At 44.4% G+C, this 25,766-nt stretch overlaps 1 protein-coding gene and 1 long non-coding RNA gene across 2 annotated transcripts in view; both read left to right on the top strand.

Moving 5' to 3' along the window:
* The window catches only part of LOC124211408 (uncharacterized), a 164,435-nt gene extending 142,819 nt beyond the window's left edge, over positions 1–21,616 (top strand). The window contains exon 6 of the long non-coding RNA XR_006881450.2: positions 21,227–21,616. This is a non-coding gene — a long non-coding RNA (uncharacterized lncRNA). The remainder of the gene's footprint in view (positions 1–21,226) is intronic.
* A 46-nt stretch (positions 21,617–21,662) lies between these two features.
* The window catches only part of LOC124211407 (LIM domain transcription factor LMO4.1), a 34,380-nt gene continuing 30,276 nt past the window's right edge, over positions 21,663–25,766 (top strand). Inside the window, exons 1-2 of the mRNA XM_046610450.2 lie at positions 21,663–21,902; positions 24,215–24,423. Coding sequence (XP_046466406.1) covers positions 21,762–21,902; positions 24,215–24,423 — 350 coding nt within the window. The 5' untranslated portion in view covers positions 21,663–21,761. The remainder of the gene's footprint in view (positions 21,903–24,214; positions 24,424–25,766) is intronic.

Below are 25,766 nucleotides of genomic sequence, written 5' to 3'. Positions count from 1 at the left end.
AAAGGGGGCGAGAGCTGGCAGAGTGAGAGGGTAAATCTTAAATAAAGTGATATGGAGTGCTTTCGTAAGGTAGCTCGCTCCGCGTATTCACCGACGGTTGCTCTTCCGTCGAGTAGCTCGGTATGGCCTATAGCTGGGTACTCTTTACACGAGATTGCTGTTGCGGCTCCGCAGCTGTATTACATCCGCATCCGTGTGACGCGGCTTACAACGCTACACGTAACGCTAACACTCCTATACAAGCGGTGAGTTGTGCTAGGTCAGGCTAGATGAACCAGGCTCGATGCTCCTGGACTCGACGTAGACTTGAGACAGAAAAGACAATACCATCGCCATTCAAAATAGATCCAGGCTTGGACCGAATTCGAGATAAGGTGCCGATTGTGGATGTAATTAGCCTGGTGAGTATCTTCGTCGTATTTGGAATATTCGTTAAACTTTTGTGTGAGTTTCACAGCTTGCGATGGTTCAAAATGTATCAGCGTATCCAACGATTGTGCTATATTCGAAAAATTAAGAATGAAATGACGAGCCGAAGAGATATTACCCAGATTAGGGTGCAATGTTGAAAATCCGCTAGGCGAAGTGCCCGGACAACGCATGTTCCGTCATTTGGCGGAGACATCGGGATACGAGTGAGGAAGCGGCGGGAGATTGAAGGGTTGCGAATGGGGAATATAATTTCGAATACAAGAGTTTATATCGCGGTAGGTCGCTACAAGACCGCGGCGACAAACGAACCTGGAGAACTTATTGATTTGGTCGTCCACCCGTAGGTGATATAAGCGTCGTCCTAGTCCCATATTCAGAGAAAATTCGCAACAGCGAACCAACCCCGGCGGTGTAGTAGTCCTCCTCTCCCCATTTTCGGAGTGCAGTGGTCCATAGCTGAGTGCTTTATAGCTGTCTCTCTCCACTTTGTATCCCTGTCTAGGGTGCGAGAGTGAAAGGGAGAAGGAGAGAGAGAGTGAGTGAGAGAGAGAGAGGGATAGATCCAAATTGAAATGTAATGTATCCACCCCTCTCGGCGCCCCTCGTCTCTCTCTCCTCTCAACCCCTCACCACCTCTCTCTCTCTCTCCCCGCCGCTACTTTACTCGGTAGACGATTCTCTCGCACAGGAAAGGCAGCCAGCCTCAGCCGGGGGATCGGGGTGGGGGTAAGTATAGCTGATTTACTGCTTCAGGGCTTAATGGAGGCTGTTTACTGCTAATTAAAACCAAACCCATTTATACCCTATCTCTCGTTCCCCGAGTTAACCAAAAAGACGTGTACATCTGTAGGTACTTCGTACAAGTTGCGACATGTACGTGTGTGGGTCGGAGAGTGGGTATAAATTTTGTGAAACGAGAGAAAAGCTTCAACGGGAAAGAATCTGTGAACGAAATCTCCGCGACTCGTCTTGTTTGCTTTTCGTTCTATTCTTTGTTTTTTTTGTATTTTATTTTTTTACTCTTGTTTCGAATAGACGATGCGCCCTCGGGCAGCTATGCGCGTATTATTGCGTTCGATTGAGCGTTGAGCATTATTCTCGTTTTTAAGGAGGGTGATTATTATATCTGTATATAGGTGTATATGTATACCGTCGGCTGTGGGTAAAAATAAATTGAATTCCTGTCAGAGCGTATATACTATGCCCTATGGTCTGCAAAGGAATCCTTTGTGCATTGGGCCTAACAACCGGGCCTTTGTTCGTTGTTCGTTGGTCGAAAGGAGGAAGGGCCCTTCTCTCTCTTTCTCTCCTCATCCTCTATCCTCGACGGCCTCAAAACGTGCAGGCTCAACTTTTCAAATTTATTATTTGTTTAGTCCCGTTTCTGAATGGGACCCGGAGATTTATTAGTTTTGACGACTTTTCAGTATGGGAATTCGAGTGTACCGCGGTCTTCCTGTATTTCCTAACCCCTCTTCTCTCTCTCTCTCTCTCTCTCTTTCTTTCTCTCCCACTCTGCCGTAGCTTACGTAAGCCACGGGAATTCGTTTTTGGAAAAAATCCATAGCTACACGGAGGGTGCCGAACAATTAATTCCAATCTCCATTGTTCAGGTGCAGGTACTCGAAATTGGCTGTTAAAATTTGTTTACGGCCTGGTTGTAGGGATTTGCGGCCACTCCATTGACAGGGATCAATTCAAATTTTTCCCACTTTCGTAACGTAACCAACGTACAACCTATTTGCTCATGATAATATTATGGAAGCTACGTAGATGAAACGATTGGAATCAACGGATGGATAAAAATCAACAGATTATCATTGTCAGTGGCAAATTCGAAGGTTTTTCACCTTAAATCAAGCTATCCACTGTCGAAATGCAACAAGTTCAGTACGACCATGCGAGACGATAAGAGAAACAGAACACAGCACACAAAGAAGAGGGGCTGGATCTCTAGTCATTAGCGTTTCGAGTGCCGGTGCGGCCAGTGCTACCAATGCTCGTCGTCGTCGCTGTCGTTTGGGTTGGATAAGCGCAGCTACCATGCTCTCGGCTTCTCGTACACCGCATGATGGTCTTTGGAAGACGGTGGTTATAAATGATCTATTGACAGTTCGAGTCTCTATTGTATATCCGTTCAGCAGGGGCGCCTCAGAGATTCGACATGGATTACAAGCCGGGCGTCTTTATCTGGGCTTCGAAAAAGAGAAACGATGAAATACATGAGAGAAAGATAGCCGGGGTGAGATATTCGGAGTCTCATCAGCACGTGCCCCAATCCCGACACTGACTCGATATTCATCTCTTTCTTCACACGTGTAAAGGTCCCTGTGGTTGACGTGTCAGTCCGCTAATAACGGACCTGATTGGAAGCTGTTTAATAATCATTTCTACGACTATACGGCGAATGAATTGTCAATCGAACAATCGGAGAAAGTTTCCATAATTATAAAGGTTTTCAAAATTACAAGTCGCAGTCGAGTCACGAGAGGATGTGTTCGAAGTTTATGCTTCTAACCAGCCTCATTACTCGTAATGACCATTTCTCGGGAAGTTGAACCAAACGAGTTTGCTCTCCTGATCTTGAAAGAGTCAGGGTTAGATAGGTTGATATTCAATACATAACTTCGTGGAAGACTCTGTGTCGCAATCATCGTCGGAACACCCCCACGGTGTGGCTAGAATGTAATAAGGCAACTGGATATCAAGACAATTTCTTATACCTATACTACAATCGTTTATCTCCCTACGGTGCTTGAATTTCTCTTATATCGCCGCAGTAATGTTTTTCTTTTCGTACGTAAAGCCCCCTCGCACCCTACCGCGTAGTCTGATCCTCTCTCAACCCCTGTAGGCTCACTTATACCAGAGCAGTACCGTTTTATCGGGTGTCGCCGCGGGTTATCGCTCGCGGGGTCTCCGTGTATAAGGTAAGAAGGAGCAAGAGAGAAAGAGAGGAAGGGGGGGGGGGGGGGAGTGGGGGTTCGGGAGACCAGGAGAGAGGGCGGGAGGGAGGGAGGAAGGAGGGATGAGGGGATGGTTCGTGACACCTGTTGGCGGTACAACATCTTAAACCCCTGTAAAGAGAAAGAGAGATAGAGGGTGAGAGAAGATCGTTGGAAGTTACCCTGCAGGGTGTCGCGTAATCCACCCTACAAATATATTTACCCTCTCTCTCTCTCTCTCTCTTTCTTTCTTTCTGTCTTTTTTTCCCCCTTTGTCACGCTTACAGGAGATTGGGATTGGTTTTTTTTCCCTAGAATGTCCTGTGGTGACTATTTGTTCACGGGTTTGGTATAGAAACGAGTTTATTTGATCTCGTCAATTATACGGATCACCCTCTGATGCGTTTGTACAATTTTTTAACGACGCGACGAAGACGGAGTTCTGGAAATTGTGCGTCAGGTATATAACAGGTTGTTGTATAATCTGTCTTTACAGTCCTTGTACACCGGGTACAATATACCGTTGACGCAAACGGCATTCGACAGCCCTGCGCACCTGTTCTTCGACGAAGGTAACCTGGTATTAGGGATAACGATCCTTCGTCATTTGCTCGGAACAATAATAATAATTTCACTACGGTCAGAGACGATTCGTGTAAAAAATGTTAACCTGGATATTATATTCTTGTATAAATTGTCGTTGATATTGTTACAACGGGATTAGTTTCGTCGATCCATATCATTGTCAAATCGTAATCTCGTAATCGTAATTGTACAAAATGAAATTTCACCTTCGTTCTCTTTGCTACGCTGAACCCTCTTTCATTGTACGTATAATATACTTCGGGTGCAGTGATATGAACTAATTCGACTCTAGCTCACCTCCGTACCCATGTTTTCGTTCTTCTCCTTTTCGGTTCGTAATTATCATGGGATAACCTGGGTCCGGCTATGCAGTTGATTGTGAGTGTAGTAGAAGGAGGTTAACCAGCGCGATGGTTAAGGGTTTTTTGGGTCCCGTCAACGACTCGTTCAGGACCAGCCATGTGGAAGTCCCGGTCTTGACAGGGAGAAATCTGGACCGATGTAATCCGATCCTTAATAACTGAGCCGGCAAGGCCGTGTTTATCGTCATCTTTCGCGCTCTTATTTCAGATTATCATAAAATTTAATCCAAATTTTCTTGTCTTTTCTATTTATATTTTCTTTTCTTCCAATCTCACACAAATATCTTTCAGTGCAGGCATACATGTACACATCGGTATTCCAAAGCTACACGCAAATTTTTGTCCAGTTAGTATCGTGAAGTTAACTGACAATGAGTTTAAAAATAGATAATAAAATGAGTTAATTTAGTTTTTCTGTTTTAATTATTGCCAGAGCCGTAGGTATAAGTAGTCAGGGTTATCAAATAATTCTTTTCGCCTTACACATGTCTAGTGTCGGATATCCAAGATGTCGGAGAAGCTGTAAGTGCCATCAACTCGTTTCCAACTCTTCCCGTGGGATCGATGGGTGGAATAAGACCATCAATATCGTCCTAATCGAATCGGTCGTTATTTTTTCCGGACAGTAAACGCTTATTGCCCGTCCAATTCGTCTCTAGATTTCGATTCGTCTTTGGATTTAGGTCAATCTAGGACATCAGGTATTACTTTGTTGCTTTATACTCGTCTTTTTCCTCTCTTACATTTTTCCGCTAAGTAATAGACGGGGTCCGTCCGTCGCTTTCGTAATGATAATTGGAAATGAAAAAAGGACGCACCTCTAAAAAAACACGAAATGTCGAGGTGACCTCAGCATCACGTCACCACCGTATAAAAACTTTGGTGAGTGCTGTGGAAGAGGTTTCATCGCACTAGCTGTAGCAATACTTGACAAAAGAGTGAAATAAAATATAAATGATATTTAATACCTTGTCAATGACAACAAGGCATGCACGTTTTTATTCGATAATAAAACACAACGGTACAAAGCCACAAGTACGTGTTTCTATACAAGGCACAAACTAGAAGTAAAGACCTGAGGAGAAATTGGTTGGAAAATTGGCTTATTTCGACCGATCGGTTTCGCCCAAGGCTAATGCTGACAAATGACGTCATCAAAGCTGCCAAAATACCCTCAGAACCTCAAGTCTTGTCGCTATTAGGTCCCCGCCGTCTGCTTAGCTCCCCTTCAAATCTCTCTCCCTCTATACACACGGCCATCTGTGCATGTGTGCATGCGCGTGGCCACCTACCGCACACACACACACATACGCATACGCACACGCACACAGATCGACACACGTACAAACGATGCTGGAGACGCGTCGCCGACGTAAAGGACAGACCAACAAACACCGCAGGTTATCTCCGGCACAGGGCACTGCCGGGCACGAGGTGTAGGTGGTGGATGTGGAGGTGGAGGTGGAGGTGGGGGCGGCATGCGTCGGTGTGTGTTACTCGGAGCTAATCTGCGATCAAGATAAGTTGTGCAACTTGTAATCGTGCATTATACCAGCTGTACCAGGCTGCAGCTATGCGCCAAAGGCGAGGGGTCGGTGTCTCTGAGATGTCGGATATAGGATAAAGATATTTAACCGCGAAACCACGAGGCTTTACCGATATCCGTCGCTTGCACTTTCCTTGTCACGTGTCTTACCCACCCTCGGAGAGGTTGAAGAATCGGCGGTGGAGTCGGGTGGAAGGAATAACTTACCCGGACACTGTCGTCAACCACGCCGTTTTTGAAGTCTTACAGCCGGTGCTACACTGGCTGGTGGTCACTTACGACGAACGGCTATTAGTCCAGGAATCGTTCGGTACTGCTTAGACGGTGCTCGTTGCGGTACCTAATCTACTTGAGGGTATCTCGGCTCGAGCGGAGGAGATCTACCGAGAGCATGCAGGAATCAATTATCTTGACTTTCACTGCGTAGGCGCGCCACATCTGCCTTCTTGTGCAGCGAGTGAGAATGGCTCGGTTGAGTGATACCGGGTGCACGATGGAGTTCACTTTCTCGAACAGCGTTTTGTACGGTAGGTACGGGAACTTGACTGATATCTTGACGGTAAAGCGATCTGGGTTACCCGTGTTCTCTGGAAAATATTTGCAGCTGCGAAACGTATAATGTTGGAAGGGAAACTAAGGTGACCGTTCCTTCTACTTCTATGTACAGTACATGTATATACGTATTTGCGCGCGTGTGCGCGCGAGTTTCTCACACATTTGCATCTTCAAACTCGACAGTGACGTTTAGTCCCCGGTCGGGGTTTTGGTTAACCTCACGCAACCATACGTGTATGTATAACCTATACGCACGTAGAGAAAATGCCACCCAAGAATCGAGTGGCAGAGCAAACATTCGGTATGCTCGGCCACTCCTGTAACTCATGCGTCAAGGTAACAGAAAATTTTTTCGATTTTAAATCAACAACAATCCTTCAAAGTACGGCAGAATGAGACGCCTAAACAAACACTGCACCTGCTGCACCCGCAACCATTAGATGAGGAACTCCTCCACAGTCCGTACAGAGGTCTCCGACGTCTTGCGTGTCGCGTTGCGTATTCCGTCTTTGGAGGAATACTTCATTCTCACTTCTTTGTAGCCAGATTCGGATCGAGGCACCTGCGCCTTGCCTTCCGTCTTTCTTTCTCGTCGTATTTACCTCCGATCGATTCTTGAATTTTCGATTTCTTTTTTCTTTCACCTTGTATGTTTCTAACGTAATTCGTGGCGATACCTGCAAAGATGTTCTTCTTTTAGTTGGACTTGTTGGTAGTTAGACAGAGACACTCGAGGAGTATCGTTGCACGTACCATCATGTATAGTGTGTATATATATAATGCGTCCACAGTTACTCTTGCCAATGCCTTTTTATCCTATGCACATGTATATGTCTCTACTCCATTGTTTTCTGACCATTTTTTTTTTTTTTTTTCTTTTGTTTACCTCGGTTATTTATTTCTGGTTCTCCTTTTTCCTTTCAACCGGCAGACCGCGTTTGTTTCATGCTCTGGTGGCTCACGAGCATCTTGAAGATATACGTCAGAGGTCTAGTTTAGAGAACAGGATTCACAATATATGCATATAAGCTTATAGGCATAGAGGTAATTTTATCACGAAAACGGCTAGGAATTTATGGAATTGTGAACGGGTGGTCTAAAAAAATTTGTCACAAGAATTACCCATGAGGCAGTAATATCGATGGTCAGAAATTTATCAGAAAACTTGTGCAGCGTTTCTTGTTCCATTTTATTCAATTCGTGATCACTTGTAGCCGGGTAAAATATTGATGCAATTATACGTCTCCGTGGATAATTCAATAACGTATAGCCGATGATGGGGGCGAGTCGTGCCGCGTCATGATTTGTCCTTCGTACAATACGTACAGCTTATGAAATTACACGTGCGTGTATGGATGTGGGTATTAAAGGTTGAAATACTCTGTTAGCTGTAGGAAGCACAAGGTATCGACTATACCGCACGGTGTGCTCCACAAACTTCCCACCTACCGTCGTTCGTTCGTTCGTTCGTCCGCCTGGCTGCTTTCTCTGTCGACCAAGTTCACCGCGCACGTTTTGTTGTCCGTATAGTTACTTCGTTACTAGAAATGACGAAGGCATTTCACGCCTGTGCAGTCTGTGGTAGTGTCGTAACGTAGGTGCAGCTGTGTACAAGCCAAGTTTGAAAATTCTTGAAACTATCATGCCACCCCGATGAGAACGCGGTGTGGATCGTGGTCTTTCGATGTTCGTTTTTTGAGAATCTTCCCCAGAGACTGGACCACCTTTGAGATTCACCGTGATTTTTGTTCATTTCTCACGTAGGTATTATTGCTGGCGATGAAAAAAAAAATAATCTTTAATTAACTCTTGCGTTATTTTCATCTCTTACAACTTTGTGAGTAATGCACCTTAACCTTGAGATTCACTGAAATTCCCTGCGCTCGTTAGATAAATCACACGCTATGCGGTGAAAAGATTTCCCGCTCAACTATCCCGTTTAATTAACCGCGGTAAGATTCAGTTCTGTTGTATACGTTTACATTCCATATCGGTTTTCATTTTGTTTTTACTCGTTTACATGTTATTTTAGTACATATTATGGTGTGCTGTAGAAAATAACGATTAAGAGGCGACAAACCGCAACTGCATTCGTGAGGGATATGATTATTGGATAATCAGGGCTCGATTTAACGCCGGTGTAATTAACAAATTAATTAAATTTATCATCGTAGCTTCACGTAACATAGTATAACAATTATGTGAACGTATTATAGGACTTCGTTAATGATATTTTAGCTGTATATACACACACGTGTATACGCACATCAATATCCATCGTAATTAATGATCGCTATTACCTACCGACGTTTCGTTAACAAGCTCGTATATTTAAAGGGTGAATCATATTACGGCTCCGGGTATATCTAATATCCAATAACCGTCAACTAATAGCTGTACTTTCTCGCCACTCAAATTTAACCTCACCTCGTCTCGACTCGTTTCGCCTCGTCTCATCTCATCTCATCTCATCTCATCTCATCTCATCTCATCTCATCCACCCCGCGCGCATCGGTCTCGAATGATTTCGATAGTAATACGCAAATGTAATTACACCTTCACCATCATTATTATTATTATTCTTATTATTATTATTATTAATAATAACTGATCCTTTTTTATTTCAACGTTTTACATACAAGTTGATTATAGAATACGTGATCACCTTACACACACGCATATATATATATATATATATATGTATACATATGTATGCATGTATACGTACGCTTGTCGGATCCTAAATTCTAATAATTAAATTTGGGTAGGTTAACCAGTTTTCCCACCTCTGTGTGCTTTCCTGATTAAAATACGAAAATATGATTACGTCTGCTTACACTCCACCTTATGTTACATGCATGAAGGTACATACATACATTCGCTACACGTAGGTATCATACTTATATTTATACCCGCACAAAGTACACTTAGGAAATCTCTGATTCCGTTTGCGCAGAACGTACAGGGAAGGGGTGGGGGGTGAGAAAAAAAGAAGGGGTAATAATTACACCGGTATAATTAAACCACGGGACATGGTCGTGGTCGATTACAAAGCTTGACAAGATGAATTTAAATTAGCATCCGGTTGCTCCGATGCGGCTTATACCTACTTGTAATTTTCGTAAATATTTACGTGTTATATACACGTCTGTTGTATTTCTAATGGACGTCAATGCGCCGTGCTGTATTATGGCACTACGTGAGGTTCGTTGAAATAATAATAATTTAATTAATCCGGAGAGCTTATTAGTTTGAGTGCTTTTCTGGGCGTTCGCCCGGCCTTGGCTATGTATAATAGTTGCTGCAACGGTGTTATAGCAACTACGTCGGTGTAACAACGGCGAACAATAATTTCTGATCGAAGAAATTGTATATTTGCATTATAATGTGTATATGTATAAATATATAATAATGAGCTTTATTGTATATGGATTTTTCGTGCAAAATTATAGCATCGTGTAAGAGGGAAAAAGAGAGAATGAGAAAGGAAAGACAGAAAACTAATGGTACACAATGGTTTTTGTTTTATGAATTGTGTCCATGTATGTTATGTGCCCGGTTATATATCTATCTGGTACATAACGGTGAAAGAATAAGTAACAATACACCTCGGTGGTTAAAAAAAAAAAAAAAAAAAAAAGAAAAATGCCACGTAACCAGAATAACAACAACAATGATAATAATGTGAAAAAAAGAACGAGCTAAAGGATATAAATGTAAGTTGGAAAGCTCCCCACTTCCGTCGGTGGAGCGTTTCCGGTCAGATTCCTGCCAACTTTCGAGTGCTTTGAATTACAGATAACGATGCTGATGCTGCTCACTTGTTGTCGTTATCATTGTTGTTATTATTATTTCCCGTTATCATTATTATTATTATTGTAAGAATCATTATTATCCGACGAACCGCATAATTGGGATAGAATATATATACTACCTCCAAAAACCCGTTATACCTACACAATTTTTCTACACATCTACAATTATTTCTGAGATGAATTTGTTCGATGTGGGCTCAGAATTTGTTCCGATGTCGATTTTTTTTCTCTTTATCGTTTCAAGTTCAAAGGCTGCATATTCTCGCTCGGTGTGAATCATTATCAATTCTTTCTTGATCTTGTTTTCTTCTGTTTGTTCTAATCGAATTTCCGTCAGTCGCGTTTACTCGTTAACTATGTATGATATGTGCATTCTTGATACAAAAAACGTAGTATAACCAACTTTTTAATTTTCAGAGCAGTATTGTAATCGTTATAAAATTTATAGGTACGCAGTCGGTATCTTTTCGGGACTCGAATAACATTCCGTATTTAGTCAGCTGCCAGTTTTGTAGTCCATCTTCGTCTCATTCATATTTGATTATTAATTGTCTTATTACATCCGCGTAGCCGTTTCTTCATCCTTTCCTGCACTTCTCTTCCCCATCTCTACTTCCTCGGTATTCGTTCGTTCCTTCGTTCGTTCGTTCCTTGGTCTTCCGTTCTCTTATTTCATCACTTCGACTTGCAGGATTTAATTATCTGAATTTGCATAATACTTCTGCAAGTCGTAACAACCCCCTTAACTCTACTGTCTTTCCCTTTCTCTTGCTCTTCCTCTCATCCTCCTCCTCCTCCTCCTCCTCCCCTCCCTACATTTATACCTTCTCTGTGTAGTCTGCTCGGCTACAGAGAGGAACGGGTTACAGTCAAAGTGGCAACTGTCTCAGTCGTCATTCCGACAATAATTATTTTACCAGGAATTTCGTTACTTCTCCCAACTTAATTAATATCCAACTTGTAGCTGAAGAATCATTTGCGAAGGTACGCTACACGCCTAACCTAACCTAACCCTCCTTGTCTCCCTTTATCTAGACTCTCCGACACACGCTTATCTCGCTCGAAATTGCACGTCGACAAATAATAATAAAAAAGATAACAAAATATTATATTATTTTGTAAACACGAAATTGTTGTAAGTCTTTATACACCGTACACTTACGGGATGTTCATTCGTGTAACAATTTTCGGCCGCTATAAATTAAGGGAGCGACCCTTGGCAGATGCCGGTACACTGCGCGTAACACGTCGCTCCTAACACGTTGATATTATTTGGCATTAGATTTTTCGCCACCCCGAAAATATACAATGGGAACTGCAGCGTTGGATCACCGGACTCCCGTGTAAGCTGAGAACCGACCGAATGCACGAGTCGTCATCGTACAACTGCGTCGCTGCAAGCTGCTCTTGTCGCGTCGTGTTTCAACGGTTAATGCTGCAGATTTGTTGCAACGCGTGCGTTCTATTACACAACAATGATGCCCACGAACTTCCCTTCCCCTCCCCCTCCTTTCTTTCTTCCCTTCCTTCCTTCCTTCCTTCCTTCCTTCCTTCCTTCCTTCCTTCCTGTTTCACAGTGTTGCACAAAACGCACTGATCGCGGTTGAGTGAGCATCACGCGTATGTCAGGCACATGCTATACCTACGCAATTGTTAAGGTCGTGTCTTCAACGGTCCGTCTAATTCGTTTTGATGCCGGCACCCTTATATATAGCGAATCGTTGCAGTGCATATATCGTTTATTTTAATTTTGCCATCATGCGCGCGTGCCCTTTTTTTTTTTTTTTTGTTTTTTATAAACAAATGATTTTTTGGAGCCGTTGCGCTGCGAATGCAACTAGATATGCGAAAGCGGAAGTTGTAGAATCGTTTGAGAAAGAGAAGACGGAGGTGAACAAAGCACATTCGAGTGTTAGAGTTATAAAGACGATATTTATTATTGAAAAAGTTGAGCTTGCCATACGAGTTACGGAGAGCAGCGGAGAAGAATTACAATTCTCGGTTATGATATTAAATTTCTAGCTTTCTCTAGTGGGTATAGAGGAGGGTGGAGGGTAAGGGGTGAGTAAAAACAGTGGAGCCTTACGTGCAACGTGCACGAATGTCTATAGCGTGAGGAGAAAATAAAATTGGATTTTACCATGTGTGCACGGGGTTTGCGGGAACGGGGGCTCGGTGGAATTAAAAAGAAAAAAAAAAGAAACAGGGAACGAGGAGAATAGAAAAAAAGAAATCTGTGTTTGACAGATATTGACCGAATCCTTCAAACTCTCTCGCTCTCTCTTTCCCTCTCTCTCTCTCTCTCTCTCTCTCTCTCTCTATCTCTCTGTCTCTTCGTCTCTCCATCTCCTCTTTCGTTCTTTCTCTTTCTCTTCAAAATTACCATAGCCACACTCGCACCCTAAGAACAGCTGCTACCGTCCCCTCAGGCATCTGATAAACCGATAGTAGCGTCATGTCAAGTAGGGTTCGGCATAACTGCGTATACAAAGTAAAACCGCAATTTGGCTAATTTGGTTCGGATCGATATTGTAGATTTCTTTCGCGCTAATCGCGTATCATCCGGTTTTTCTTTCTACGAGCAAACGTTACGGTGATATGTTTATTTCTTTCTTTCTCGTCTCCGAACAAAACATCTTGACGTATACGTATTTCATTAGCAAAGGGATGAAAATTTTGCTACGGGGTTGGACCCTAAAATTGAGACCAGAAACCAATATCCGAATCATAATTCCTTAGTTTTACTCCGGCGAATCGCTCCGACGTATATCCCCCTCGGTTCGGCATTTTACGAACCAAATTAGGGCTAAGTGGCAGTCACTCATTTTACGGGCCTATCTCACCTACTGATATTAAATTTCTTATCCAGTTCACCTCGATCTAAATCCTCAAACGAGATCGCAGCCGTCGCGTTTTCCCCACGCGCTGCAACGTTATCGCTTATTTTATAATACGATCAACCCTGCAATATTGACAATAATAATTTATAACGATAATTTTCATTCCGAATCGAGACAATGTACCTCTTGCACGAGTCAATTCAGGAATTAATGCCAAGAGGCAATTAAACTAACGTTCCAAACTTGAGCAATCTCTTCAATGGTGTATACGTATAACGCTATCCTGTTTTCGTACAATAATTACATCGGGTTTTTAGTTTGCAGGGGTGCGGAGAGCGCTCGCGTTGGCCCACTTTTGGTAATATATTATTTCTCCCCTGCGAGCCGGCCGGCAGTATGTTCGCTTTTTTACTCCCCTTTATCCTCTACCCCCGTCAGTCGGTTGTATATACATACATATGTATGTATACACAGAGGCAGAGAGACAGCCAGACGCGCAGGCATCAGCTGTCTCTGAAGAACCCTTAATTATTCTATTAAACGGGCCGGGACTTATATTCCATCGACTATCCGCAGGCTCTTCCGGAGGCTCCGCCAACCCGAGAGGGTCCGCGTTTCATTCCGTCGAGCAGCGAAGGGCTGTTTGATCCATATTTGACGTCGTTTTACTCTAGTATAGTATAGCTGGTTATTAACGTTTCACTATAATTTGAAACATAGCTTCGGTAATCGACTCGTAGTTTTGTTGTACAAATTTTCGCATAATTCTGGCTTCTTGCCGAGTTTTGATTTAATTTTTGCGTCGGTTTTATGCTGAAACATTCTTCTTACCTTGCAACCTGCAACTTCGCGGAGGTTCTTTCAAACCCGTGCAGCTGGATGGTGAGAGACGCGGTCCTCCGCACTCTCATTACGCAATTACAAAATTAACCACCATTCTCCGCAGCTGTGTTCGACGCGCATTCCAAAACGCACCATCAAACTCGACCAATCACCGGATAGTTCCGGTGTTTACGACCAATCACGTTTCAAACAGCCCGGTGCTCCTCGCTTACCGAGTAGGAATAAATGCTGCGCACAGCCTCCTCTCTCGCCTCCCTCTGCATCTCCGTTTCTTTCTTGCAGCCTCTCTCGCGCGTATACCGTACCGTACCATACCATACCATACCATACCATACCATACCATACCATACCATACCGTACCATACCAAACCCAACCCATACCCTGCCTATGCCATGCTTCGGACAGGAAAATTGCCGCGGGCAATTTTGTGCCGCAACGCGAAATCGCTTCAAAGTTATAAACTGCGCCGTGTAAGATACCGCCAGGTTTGCCCATAACTTAACCTGCGCGGAACTGAACGCCAAGCGTACGGTTGTATGGGTATGTCGTACCGTCTACGATCCTGATGCCTCACACATTCTTGCGCAATTTCCAATCCGAAATGCCTTATTCTCTCAAGTTTTCATCCGCAGTCCGTCGGCATGCTTTCCGAGGTTAAACAGTGTCCAAAGTGTTGATATCGCGACGGTAAGGTGCAAAACCGCAGGATTGCGCTGGAAACAGTTATTTGCGGTGTATGCTCTCTCTCTCTCTCCCCCTCTCTGTCTCTCTCTCTCTCTCTCTCTCTCTCTCTCTCTCTCTCTCTCTTCATATCTCTTCCCGAGACCTCCTCCGAGGTTCTCGCACACTTTCTGATTCTCCGCGCATGTGTGTAACATGCCTGTGGATGCTGTACCGACGGTACCCACACTTCGGATGAACACCCATTCGTAGAGTCGAGTACAGAACCACCAACCCACCAAAACTCCCCTAATGACTAAACTTGCTAATTTCAACCAATTACGAGCATCGAGTCTTCTAATGCGAGCCACATTTCCCCAGACCAATCAGGGCTCGGGGTAAGGGCATTGCTTGAACCACCTAATGCGACTGACCCAGAGTACAGTGAACAATTCGTCCAAGTAAGCATAACTGCACAACTGTATCTACCAGGTATTGAACTTGCCGACCATTGAATCTCCGAGTTGTCGTCATCCTCGTTACAGGGTTCTTGGATCAGTGATTGATGATTTGCTCGATATACCTTCGTTGTAACTTCTATTCTTTGGAATTTGTGAATATCGAAGTGAACTGAATCGACAATGAAATTCTGAAACACGCGGGCTTGAGGTGTGTGCAAGTAGTACGATAAGAGTACCCTAGAGTGCCAGATGAATCTCCGCTCGTACCAAAGGCAATTAACTTGTTGGCAATGCAGTTTGTGCGATTAGTTTCAGGGCGATGTGTGCAGCATCTCTGCCAAGTTCTTATTACAAAATTTTAATCAAGTCGGACGTACTCAACTGCCAAATTGATTAACGCATAACGTACAAGTGGCATCTGCTTCAACCTGTCCAACGTCTGCGGAATATCTAAAAATAAGAAAGAACCGATTGACAAGTTTTTGCAAACCTGGATTGAAAAATAGCATCTTGTTAAAATTCTTACACTTCGAATCGAGTCAAATTTCTCTCTTAAAGCGAAACCTTTCGATCGTGTACAAAATTTCATACGAGAAATCACATTGTCTACAGTTGTAAATTTGCACGACTTGGTTAGTAATTAATGTTGGCCGAAGCGTGTGTTTCTCTTTAGCGTAACGAAGCGCACGAGGTATAATGTATACGGTATGTTATGTTGGCAGGATCAGATATTCGCGTTATTAAATTAACAGAACTTACTTCTCCGAAATCAAACAGATTTACATACAGCACATATCTATGATACAAAATAATAATACGACGTATTTGGACGTTTCACAAACAAACACAGCTTGTAATAAATACATATACATGTATAAGCGCAACTGAAACAGTAATAAGTTCCTTTTGCCTGTTTACTGTACATCTTCATTGTTACGGTACAGAAAAATTTGTTACTTGATCAAAAAAAAAAAAATAAAAAAAACAGTTTTAGTGACAAGGCGGTGCCTATTTATTTTTGAATAAATCGTGAAATCACGGTTGTGTTTTTTGAGACGTTAATAATTGAATCGTTTTGTAATCGGAGCTTGTTTCTTTTCTTAGTTTTAATGTTGACAGTTGAAAATTAAGTACGTCGTTTTTGAAATCACTGACATGACTTTATTATGGACCTGGGGGTTCTCTAGATTATTTTTACTCGCGAAGGGGTCGCGAATTCAAGAATGTTGAAAAATACCGTTTCACAATATCGCACTATGCTGCTTTATTTCTCTTATCCCGCACACTTTCCTTTCAACATTTTTTACCGTATAACGGATGAATCTAAGTGCACTGTATGCCGCGTATCCGACGACAGTGTGATATAGGTATACAAATGCATTCGGGCACTCACTTGCACACTTGCAATGTTTTATTTTTGAATCTGGTTCTCCGACCGGGTCGATATGGAGGCCTTCGCACGAAGTACGGACGAATCTTGACCAGGTACGAACACGTCTTGTCGCCTGTTTCCCGCGAATGCGGAGGCGGATAGTATCTGGATTCGGCGGACGAAGGGGAAGGAATAATCTCTGATATTACGGTTATACAACCGATGCGTATACGTCGCTACATCAGAATACACTCAGGGTCTTAATACGAATTTAATTAAGCACGGCAGGAGTCGGGGTTTTATAGTGGATATCAGTATGGCCCCCATAACTCTTGTTTCCTGCGCGAGCCTCGAGTGAGAGAGAGAGAGAACGGAAGGGAAGGAGACGGGCTGATAGAGAGAGAGAGAGAGAGAGAGAGATAGCGCGAGTCAGTCGGCGAGGGAGGCACGGGCTCTTACCACGATGAAATTTCATCCTCGCCGTGGTATAAATCTCTGACGCATTAATGTTATTATACTCTCGGTGTGGTGGTCCCTTAATGCGAACGGACTGAATAATTGAATTTAATATATGGTCACTATAAACATAGCTCACGACGTCATATCGTTGCTATCAACCTCCTCTCCTCGACACTACCTCCGTTTCTCCTCCTTGTATTACCTTCACCCTCAAAGCAAACGTGTGCGTAATCGTACATCCCTTCCGTCTTATTATTTTCGTTTTTCTCACTTTTCTGATTATAACAAGACCCGAAGAGTACGATTCGGCTCAATCTTCAATGTCGGCGCAAACACGACGGTCGGGACGGAACGAAAGATACTCGTCTGATAGCTTGTTTCGTTCAAACTATTTCACTGACTGCTGTTATTACTGTTAGATTTATCCGAATAAACACTTATCGTTTAACAAATTACCGATACATCCGTAACCGGATTGACTTTTGCGGTCGAATTCTAGGAGCTAATTTGGCCAAGAGTCCAAGGCTTCCCGATCACCGTTGAATTTTGTTCTTTGACGTGTCTTTTGTTGTTTTTTTTTTAAATTCTTTTCGTTATCGCAACATGCATGCAGGAGTGTTGACGGGGAAGTGAACAACCCGCGTCCGGCTCCTCGACGCGCTGTTCGGTGAAACGTTATATTGGCTCGAGCAATAACACATCGCAGCCCTTTAAAGTGTAAAAGTGTTATTTGCAAACTGTGATCGTTTCGTCTTGGCGCGGCCTACGGTTCTTCGGGGCTCCAGCTTACCTGTACATATACATATATATATACATATATACAAGCCACTCGACCTTCTTGGCCCCCATAAATATCCAATTCTGGCAGCTTGTTACTTCAAGAACCACCTGGATTTAGACTCCAGACCCTAAGACGCGATCATCACGCCCATCAGGGGTAGATGTGCAGAATTTCTCTGCTTGCGCTTGCATTGAAAGTGCGAAATGAACAGCTGGCTGATAAATTAATAGCTTATATGGGCAGAATGATGTATGAGTAATGGGGTAATGAACGTATGACGGGAATATCGCGCCATATTATTGCCGAGAAATTTTCAACACTGCTTAAATGGCACATGCTTACATGCGTACGGTGGTTAGAAAATCGCTTTTTTCTTATTCTCCTCTTTTTAACGAAGAAGAAGAAGAAGAAGAGGAAGACGAAAAAAAAAATGAAGAAGAAGAAGAAGATTGAACAAAGGGTCAAAGATCGGAGTTGAAGAGCGAATGGAGAGAAGGATATAGGTGGGCTGCAGTGGAGGACACGTATTAAAAAATATAATAAGGATCAGTGTGTGTAGCTGGTAATAATAAGTCACGGGATAACCCAAGGGATAATAACCGACGAAACAAACCCGGGGTGGAGGAGGGGGTTGAAGTGGAGCGACCCGAAAATAATCTAATTATTACGAAAAACGATTATAGTAATTAGAGAGACTCTGGCGCCCGACTTCGTCTTGGGGATTTCTCCTCGCCCCTCTTCTTCTTCCCCTCCAGTCGACGCTGATGTTTGTGTTTCTTTCTCTTCTACCGCTATTAGAAGTCAAATTAAAAGGCGTATTTCTTAGGATCGTTTCGGGGAATCGTTGAAAAGGAGCGAGATACACATATATAAGTATCTATGTACTGTACCGCCGTATATTGGTATTATATATTATATACGTATGTATATGTATACGCATGAGAAATGATTATAGGAATTATGTCCAGCCCCCAAATATTCTCGTACCTTTTCCGAAATACAATAATACGTATATTAGTAGCAAAAAATGAGTGAGAAATATTAACGAAGCATGGGAAAAAACGATATCCTTATGCGATATTCGGTGTGCATCGTATATAACTACGCGGGTAATTGTAAGTAGTTAGTTTGACAGAAATTAGATCCGCGGGGTATTGTGAAAATCCCCTCGAAGGCTTATCTGCTTCGGGCACGGAGTTCGGTTATAACTGCGCGTCGTAGATTACAAGGCGTGCGTGTGTATACATATAGCCGTGTACGGTATACAGTGACATGTAGGTATATAGAATAGCTAACAAAACTGTAAAATTACTTGGGATGGATAATAAAACCGACGGGGGGTAATGAACAATTAACAATAAAATTAGCAATTAGCGCCTCGGGCTTAATTGGATGTGCAGCAGATGCCAGGTACGGTGACTTAATAGTTTTAGGTTTAGGGACGCGGCTACTGCCGGGGTACGCCGCACATGTACGCTCTCCTTTCAATGTGTGGACGTACCTTCTTCCAGAGAGCCTTATTTACCACCCGTTGAGCCCGATACAGCTAGAACCCAGCTTACCTGTAAGAAAATCCAAACCAATGGTTACGGAAACGACAGGTAACAGCCAAAAATCGCAATCCTCTACGGACGGTGGGCAAAAGCAAGCGCTGAAGGTAATTTTGCAACAGCAACGACAGATTGCGGGTGACTGGCCGCATTCAAATGCAAATCCAAACGAGCCTACGAAGCTAAAACTGAAAACGGACGGTCGGACAACAACCGGCTTCGGCTACCCGGCCGAAAGAAATTTTGCCAAATAATTAACGGTACGCGCAGGTAGAACAACCGTATCCGTGTTTTTAACCTCGGATCGAATGTCCGCGAAGAAGATGTATTATTGGACGGTGACTCATTCTGTCACGTGAAATTAACAGCAATGCCATTTATTCTTTACGAACGGGTGATTTGCTACGCGAATATATTTATACATATATATAGTTGGGTTTGGCATGATCGCGGCGTCGAGCTTAATTGTAAATTGGTAAGCAGCGGGAAGACAATTTAATAGTCGAGATTCTGACGTTGGTGATTAGATAAACGGACTGTTTATAACTCGATGCAATCAAGATTTCATCATCGACGTGCTATCAGTATCTCTCATCGTTGATCCAGAATCAATTGGCCTTCGGTATCACTTACTCACGGCTCGACACAGTTTGATCTGTTTTACTGCAGAAGTGTGAAGAGAGACGTATCCCGCGCGATAACTTTACTATATGTATAATAGTTGTAACAGTCTCACGAGTTTGGTCGAACTGCAAACTAGGTTTGGCTCTCGTCAATTTTCGACGGTCCGCCGAATGTTCGGAATAATCGAAACCTTGCAAGGCGTTCGGAGATCAAAGGGATAATTTCCCGCCCTTTAATTTGCCAGGTAATCGGTTTTAGATTTGGAAAAGAAAAAACATTCATTTTGTTCGTGCACGGGTCGACGGGCAGTTTGCCCACCTCGATAATCTATCAGCCATGCGATTATGCCTTGAAAAGTTTTGGAGAATACCATTTCTGTTCTCGTTTCCTTGGTTTATTTATTTCTTTTTTTTTCTTTTTTTTTTTTTTTTGTCTTCCTCGTTTTACATCCGTAGGTATCGGTTTTGCGCCGTGGACTAATTTCGGGTCGATTTCGGAGCTCGTCGAGTTTTCGGGGTACCTACTTGATACCTACCTACCTACCTACCTTCCTACCTTCCTACCTTCCTACCTATCCCACCCACCTTCCCACGCGGCTAGGCTGTCGGAGAGAAGACAACTAAACCCCCGTCCCGGGCCGCCCTTACTTTATCCCGGCCTTACGACGTAACGGCCTATTTCCTAAACAACAACAATTTAACCAAAATTAGATTTTCCATTGGATGCTTCCCGCCACGGCACTGGCACGCTGGCACAATAAAGAGAGGGTGGTATAATTAAAACAATAGAATGCTTAATTAGAAGAAGTCCGTGGCAACTGGGGTGGGGGTTACTATGGAACAAAGCACTACCTCGGGGTAATTCGTAAAGCCGTACTTTTATTGCAATGGTCCGTAAAGGAAGTGGAAGAAGAAAAAAATACCCACTGCATCCTAAGCTGCCGATTTCTTCCTCGGAATTTTTAGATCTTCAAATGTAGCACTGTACAAATTCGTCTTATCGTCTTATCTTATCAGAAGACCATGACTAACAACTTCATTACACAGATGCGAAAGGTAGAGGAAAATAAAAATACTAGCACAAATCCGATTTCAGATTGAAATTTTTGGTCCTTGTAATTGAGGTTCAAATTTTGTACTTCGAAACCATTGTCATTACCTGTCGTAAAATTATCATCGATTTTTTTTTTTTTTTAATTATTCAGCAAACTCATCGAGAATCCTGTTCGACCAAGATTCAGCATTATTGAAAACATCATTGATATTCATAAATATAACTGACCAAGCGCGAGAAGTGCAATGGTTCGACATCGTGTAACTGACGACCAATATCTCTTCGTGAATCGATAATAATAATATACGCTGTATGAAGAAAAATGTGTCGTTTCTGTTTCAGATAAACACATCGCCTGGGAACCTCTCCTTTGACGAGGGGGCTTCTTCGGGTATAAACCGAATCTCAAAAGTTCTCGCCTGAGAACGAAGCTGGGTAAGATATACCCAGTTGCATAGCGGTGTCAATCGTCCGTCGAGTCTTTTCGACTCGCGGTGTAAACTTTCGCACAGACTTAGTCGGTGGGCTTCCGCGGCCCACCCTCACACTCGTCAAGCTGGCTAGCGCCCTGACGGCCGGTATGAATCCCCACCATCCTGGCCATCCCGGTCACCAAGGTCACCCCGGTCACCCGAGTCATCCAGCAGCCTATCCGCACCACCAGTCGCTCTCGAGCAGCCCCCATCACCCGGGGCCCGGAAACGCGCACCACGGATACACGCCGGGGGGCGGAGGAGGAGGAGGTGGCGGCGGCGGCGGCGGCGGCGGCGGCGGCGGTCCCACGACGACGCCGGACCTTCCCAGCCCCCACTCGCCTTCGCACGGGGCACCGACGGACCCCGGCGTACCTTACACGACGTTAACCGGTAGTCAAGGAATGCCCAGTAACGGGCATCATCACGGTGCCGGAGGTGGAATGATCGGGGAACACCCTCATCATCCCGGACATCCTCACCCTCATCATCCAGGTCATCCCGCGTACGCGCCCGTCAACCATAACAACAACTGCACGCTGAAGGTGAGTCTTCGAGGTGATTTTTGTAACTTGTTGATAATTACGAATCGACGAGAGGACGAGAGCAGGGTACTCTTTGATTGGCTTTGCTTGTTCGTACTACTTCACACGCGTTCGCGGATGAAAGAATTGGCGCGTAGATTGTCATTTACCATTTGCGAGGGTTTCGAAGTCTCGGAAACCTTTCGGTCTGCAACTCGTTTATGTAGGAGCGCGAAGTGGCACCGGCTTAAATCATGAATAGAACGTCTAACGAAGACGTAAATGAACTCCATTGGTCGTAGTTTAATCGTCGGCGTGTATACGTGGTCGGAATATTCTCACGTTGAACTTGTACACAGACGGCGCTGCAGACGGTTAGCTACCAGGGTTCTCCACTCAGGATGATCAAAGTATCACTAATCTTGGGCACACTATCCGTTAGTCGAGACTCTGCAACGAAGTACAGAGCATCATGCGGTAGCAGGGAAAACGTTCCTTGAGAGTAAGCGAGCGAGCGAGCGAACGAGAGGTGAGGAAGTAGAAAGGCAAGAGGGGGGATCGTTCAACAAATGAAGCTAAAATTCTTTCATCGTTTTCTACGTTTGTGCGTCGTCCGTCCCTTATGTACACATGGGCGCATTGCTACACCGTGTATATAGTTATAGAGCGAGAGGCGACCCTTGCTCAGCCCGGCATTGAGCGCTTAACAATATCCCCATTTAACTGGGACCACCATAGAGCGTCTGTAGCGCGTCGTAGCAACCATGGCGGAATAATTGAATAGAGTCTGGGTGGTGGTGACGGTTGTAGTGGCAGTGGTGGTGTTGGTGGTGGTTGGGTCCTTTTCCGTTTCATCCCTACCACGGCACCGGACCAGAGGCCCTTTCCGTGCCCCTTCTGACTGTTGTGCGTACTCTCGGCCCTTTCTAAAGAGCCTAACCTCTCTTCTTACGAAACCCCCACCGCTCCGATTCCCCTTCCCCCCCACTCCTCGGCACCAAAGGCCCCTGGGGGCATTCGGACCCAAAGCACTCGCTTTCCAACCAGTCAGTTGGGGCCTGCCTTTCGAAGAGGCAGGTTGTTCGCAAAAGTGGGGGTCTATCGCATTACCTGTCTATACTCGAAACGGTGGTTTACCGAGTAGCGGTACGCAGAGTTTGTGGTGTTACTTCGGTTCTTTTCAACTGCCTCGTCTTGTTCCACCGCCGATTATAATGCACGCGATGATACGCGGCCGAGGAAGCTGCCGGTGTTGTTTTCTCTTGTGATATATTCTGCAACGCCAAGTGCAAAAGCGTTTCTGGACGGAATAAAACCGAGCGATTTTACTTTTTTTTTATGCAAAGACTACACGAGTTGAGATAGAGAGTAGCTTTTTTTTTTGATCATGCGGTAACGGTGTTCGGTGGACCCGGCCTTTCGCAAGTCCAATTTGAACAACTCTCAACGTCGTCGAGGGCCTTATTGGACCTCAGTGAACGTTGGCTCGCTGTGTAGGAGAGAGAATTTACAGTGCATCGTGTTCGTGAGGGTTCAGTGTTGCTTGTATTTTAGCCGGGACAGGATCCTGGAATACATGAACATACGTATTCACTATGGAAGTTCACAACCAGTACCATATCAGTGCCATCACTACGAGGATGAATCACATGAAGTGCTTTCCTGGTGATAAAATTGTAAGTGCGTCAGGAAAACGAATGACCCTTACTCCCCCCTCCCTTTTCCTTCCCTTCTCGCCCTTCATCTCGCCTTCGTTCGACAATGTCGTCTACACTTCGGTTTCCTCTCTGCCGGACAGAGTGCGCACGTTATACCGGAGAATCGTGTGCGAAACTATCCGACGGACCTCGAGCCGAGCGGTTCGCGTGGCTCACGCTCACAATCAGTTTTGTCGAGGACCGAGAACCTTCGTGCTTTACCTCGAACTCGCCCCGTTCTCACGGACTGAAACAATTCCACCCAATTATATTCACCGACGAACCGAAAGTAGTTCGAAAGGGTTTTAGAGATCGTTCCTTTTCTTTATTTATTTATTTTTCTTTGTTTTCTTTTCACCTGGCCCGTAAGAGAGACCCTGCAATCTCACTCGAGCGTTTACTTCTTTGCCAACGAACCACCGATATTACAGGGACACATTCGAGCCGGTTTCCATCAATTTACTTATCGTCGAATCGGTCGTTTGATGGTGTTTGAAATCGTCGCGAACGTGTTTCGGCCCGTTCGAGACCTCGTCTCCCGGGTCGCCTTGGCCTCCCGACCACATCTAACCCACATGTACCGACAGAAAATCTCTGACTCACTCTTTTGTTTTCTTCTTCTTTCAACCCTTACAGCAAGAAGAAGGTCCCGGAGGACCGACGAGTATACAGCAATGTGCGGGGTGTGGTGGTCGCATAGTGGAACGGTGGCTCCTGCTCGCTCTGGACCGTTACTGGCACAACGGATGCCTAAAATGTACCTGTTGCGGTGCAGCGTTGGCTGAGATCGGCCGCAGCTGTTTCACGAAGGGCAATATGATCCTCTGCAAGAATGACTACACTCGGTGAGTGAGTCCACCACTCATTTTATACGTATTGTAGATATCGTCATTCGACTCATGTAACCGCAAATCGCCTGCGGGGGGGATCAACCTTGAGTAAGATTTTTAATTACTGGACCATGGGTGACGAGATTGACATTCGTTGATCCTGGACCGGGACGGGAGATCGAAACTACGTATTCTTACTCGCGGTCACATTCACCTATAGGATAATTGCCCGGGACTGCTCCAAATTTAGAGTATTCGGGGTCACAAAGACGTTAATTTAATGAGAAACAGACGCTGACTTAGTTAGCCGTGCCCGGAATAGATCGACGCAGAACGTCGGTCTCTTTCTCTCTTTTTATCTCTATCTCTCACTCTCTCTCCCTCTGTTTCTCCCTCTCTTTCTGTTCGTCCGTTCGTCCAACTGTCTGTCTGTCTGTTCAGTCTGTCTCCTAACTAGCGGCCTTTTTAAGACTCCGCTAAGGGCCAATTATCAGTAGCGACCCCGTGTGTTATACGTGTATATATATACGTATGTATATACATGTAAACAATATATACATATAAACACATATGTATGTAATATGTATATATACACAAAATACACGCACACGTCTGTAGGACTTTTTACCAAAAATTCTCGTCTAATTAGAGTCGAGTGAGTTTGGTTGCGTGGGGACAACCGCAAAATTTCTACCAATATTCATGCAAGATCCAAACGTGTTTGCGGTCCTACGTTGCTAGAATCAAGTTTAAGAGAGAAACAAGACAAAAAAAAAAAAAAACTAACAAAAAACAACCGCGAGACATCCATCAAAATCACGATATACGTGATACGATAATTTGTAATTTCGAAAATTGTGCGCCTAACGCTGTACGTTTGGACAAAATCAAAAATCATTCCTTCGGCTGGACGTACGGTACGGTTATAGGGCCCACCTATTCATCTAGTCAAATGACGCACCCTGGAAACGTCAAGCACAATCATGTTGATTCAACAAAGTACCTAGCAAATTGGTGAAATTTGGTATTCGTCCAGGGCGGCGCGGGTGGGTGAGTGGGCGACCGTGGGGGGTGGGGGTGTTCCAGGGGTTCCGGGGGTCTGGAAACGGTCTGATTGCACATCTAGGCCAAACCGACGCGTACCCTACCCCGGGATTCCCCGCGGCTGTCGCGGCTCCGCAGGATCTGAGCGATCCAGCGGAAAGCTCGGGGCACTGATTGGCCGCTCCTAGTCGGCGGGTGGGCGGGACTTGGTCCAAACCGTAGGAACGTGGGAGGGGTGGGAGGGGTGATTGGACGCATCCCCGGTGATTGTGGCACCCCTTGATGCCCCCTTTCCCCCTTCCCGCCTACCCACC

The sequence above is a fragment of the Neodiprion pinetum genome, chromosome 2 (genome assembly GCF_021155775.2).
Source record: "Neodiprion pinetum isolate iyNeoPine1 chromosome 2, iyNeoPine1.2, whole genome shotgun sequence".
Taxonomy (NCBI): domain Eukaryota; kingdom Metazoa; phylum Arthropoda; class Insecta; order Hymenoptera; family Diprionidae; genus Neodiprion; species Neodiprion pinetum.
The sequence above is the reverse complement of the archived record's forward strand: the minus strand, read 5'-3'. Positions and strand labels throughout refer to the sequence as shown.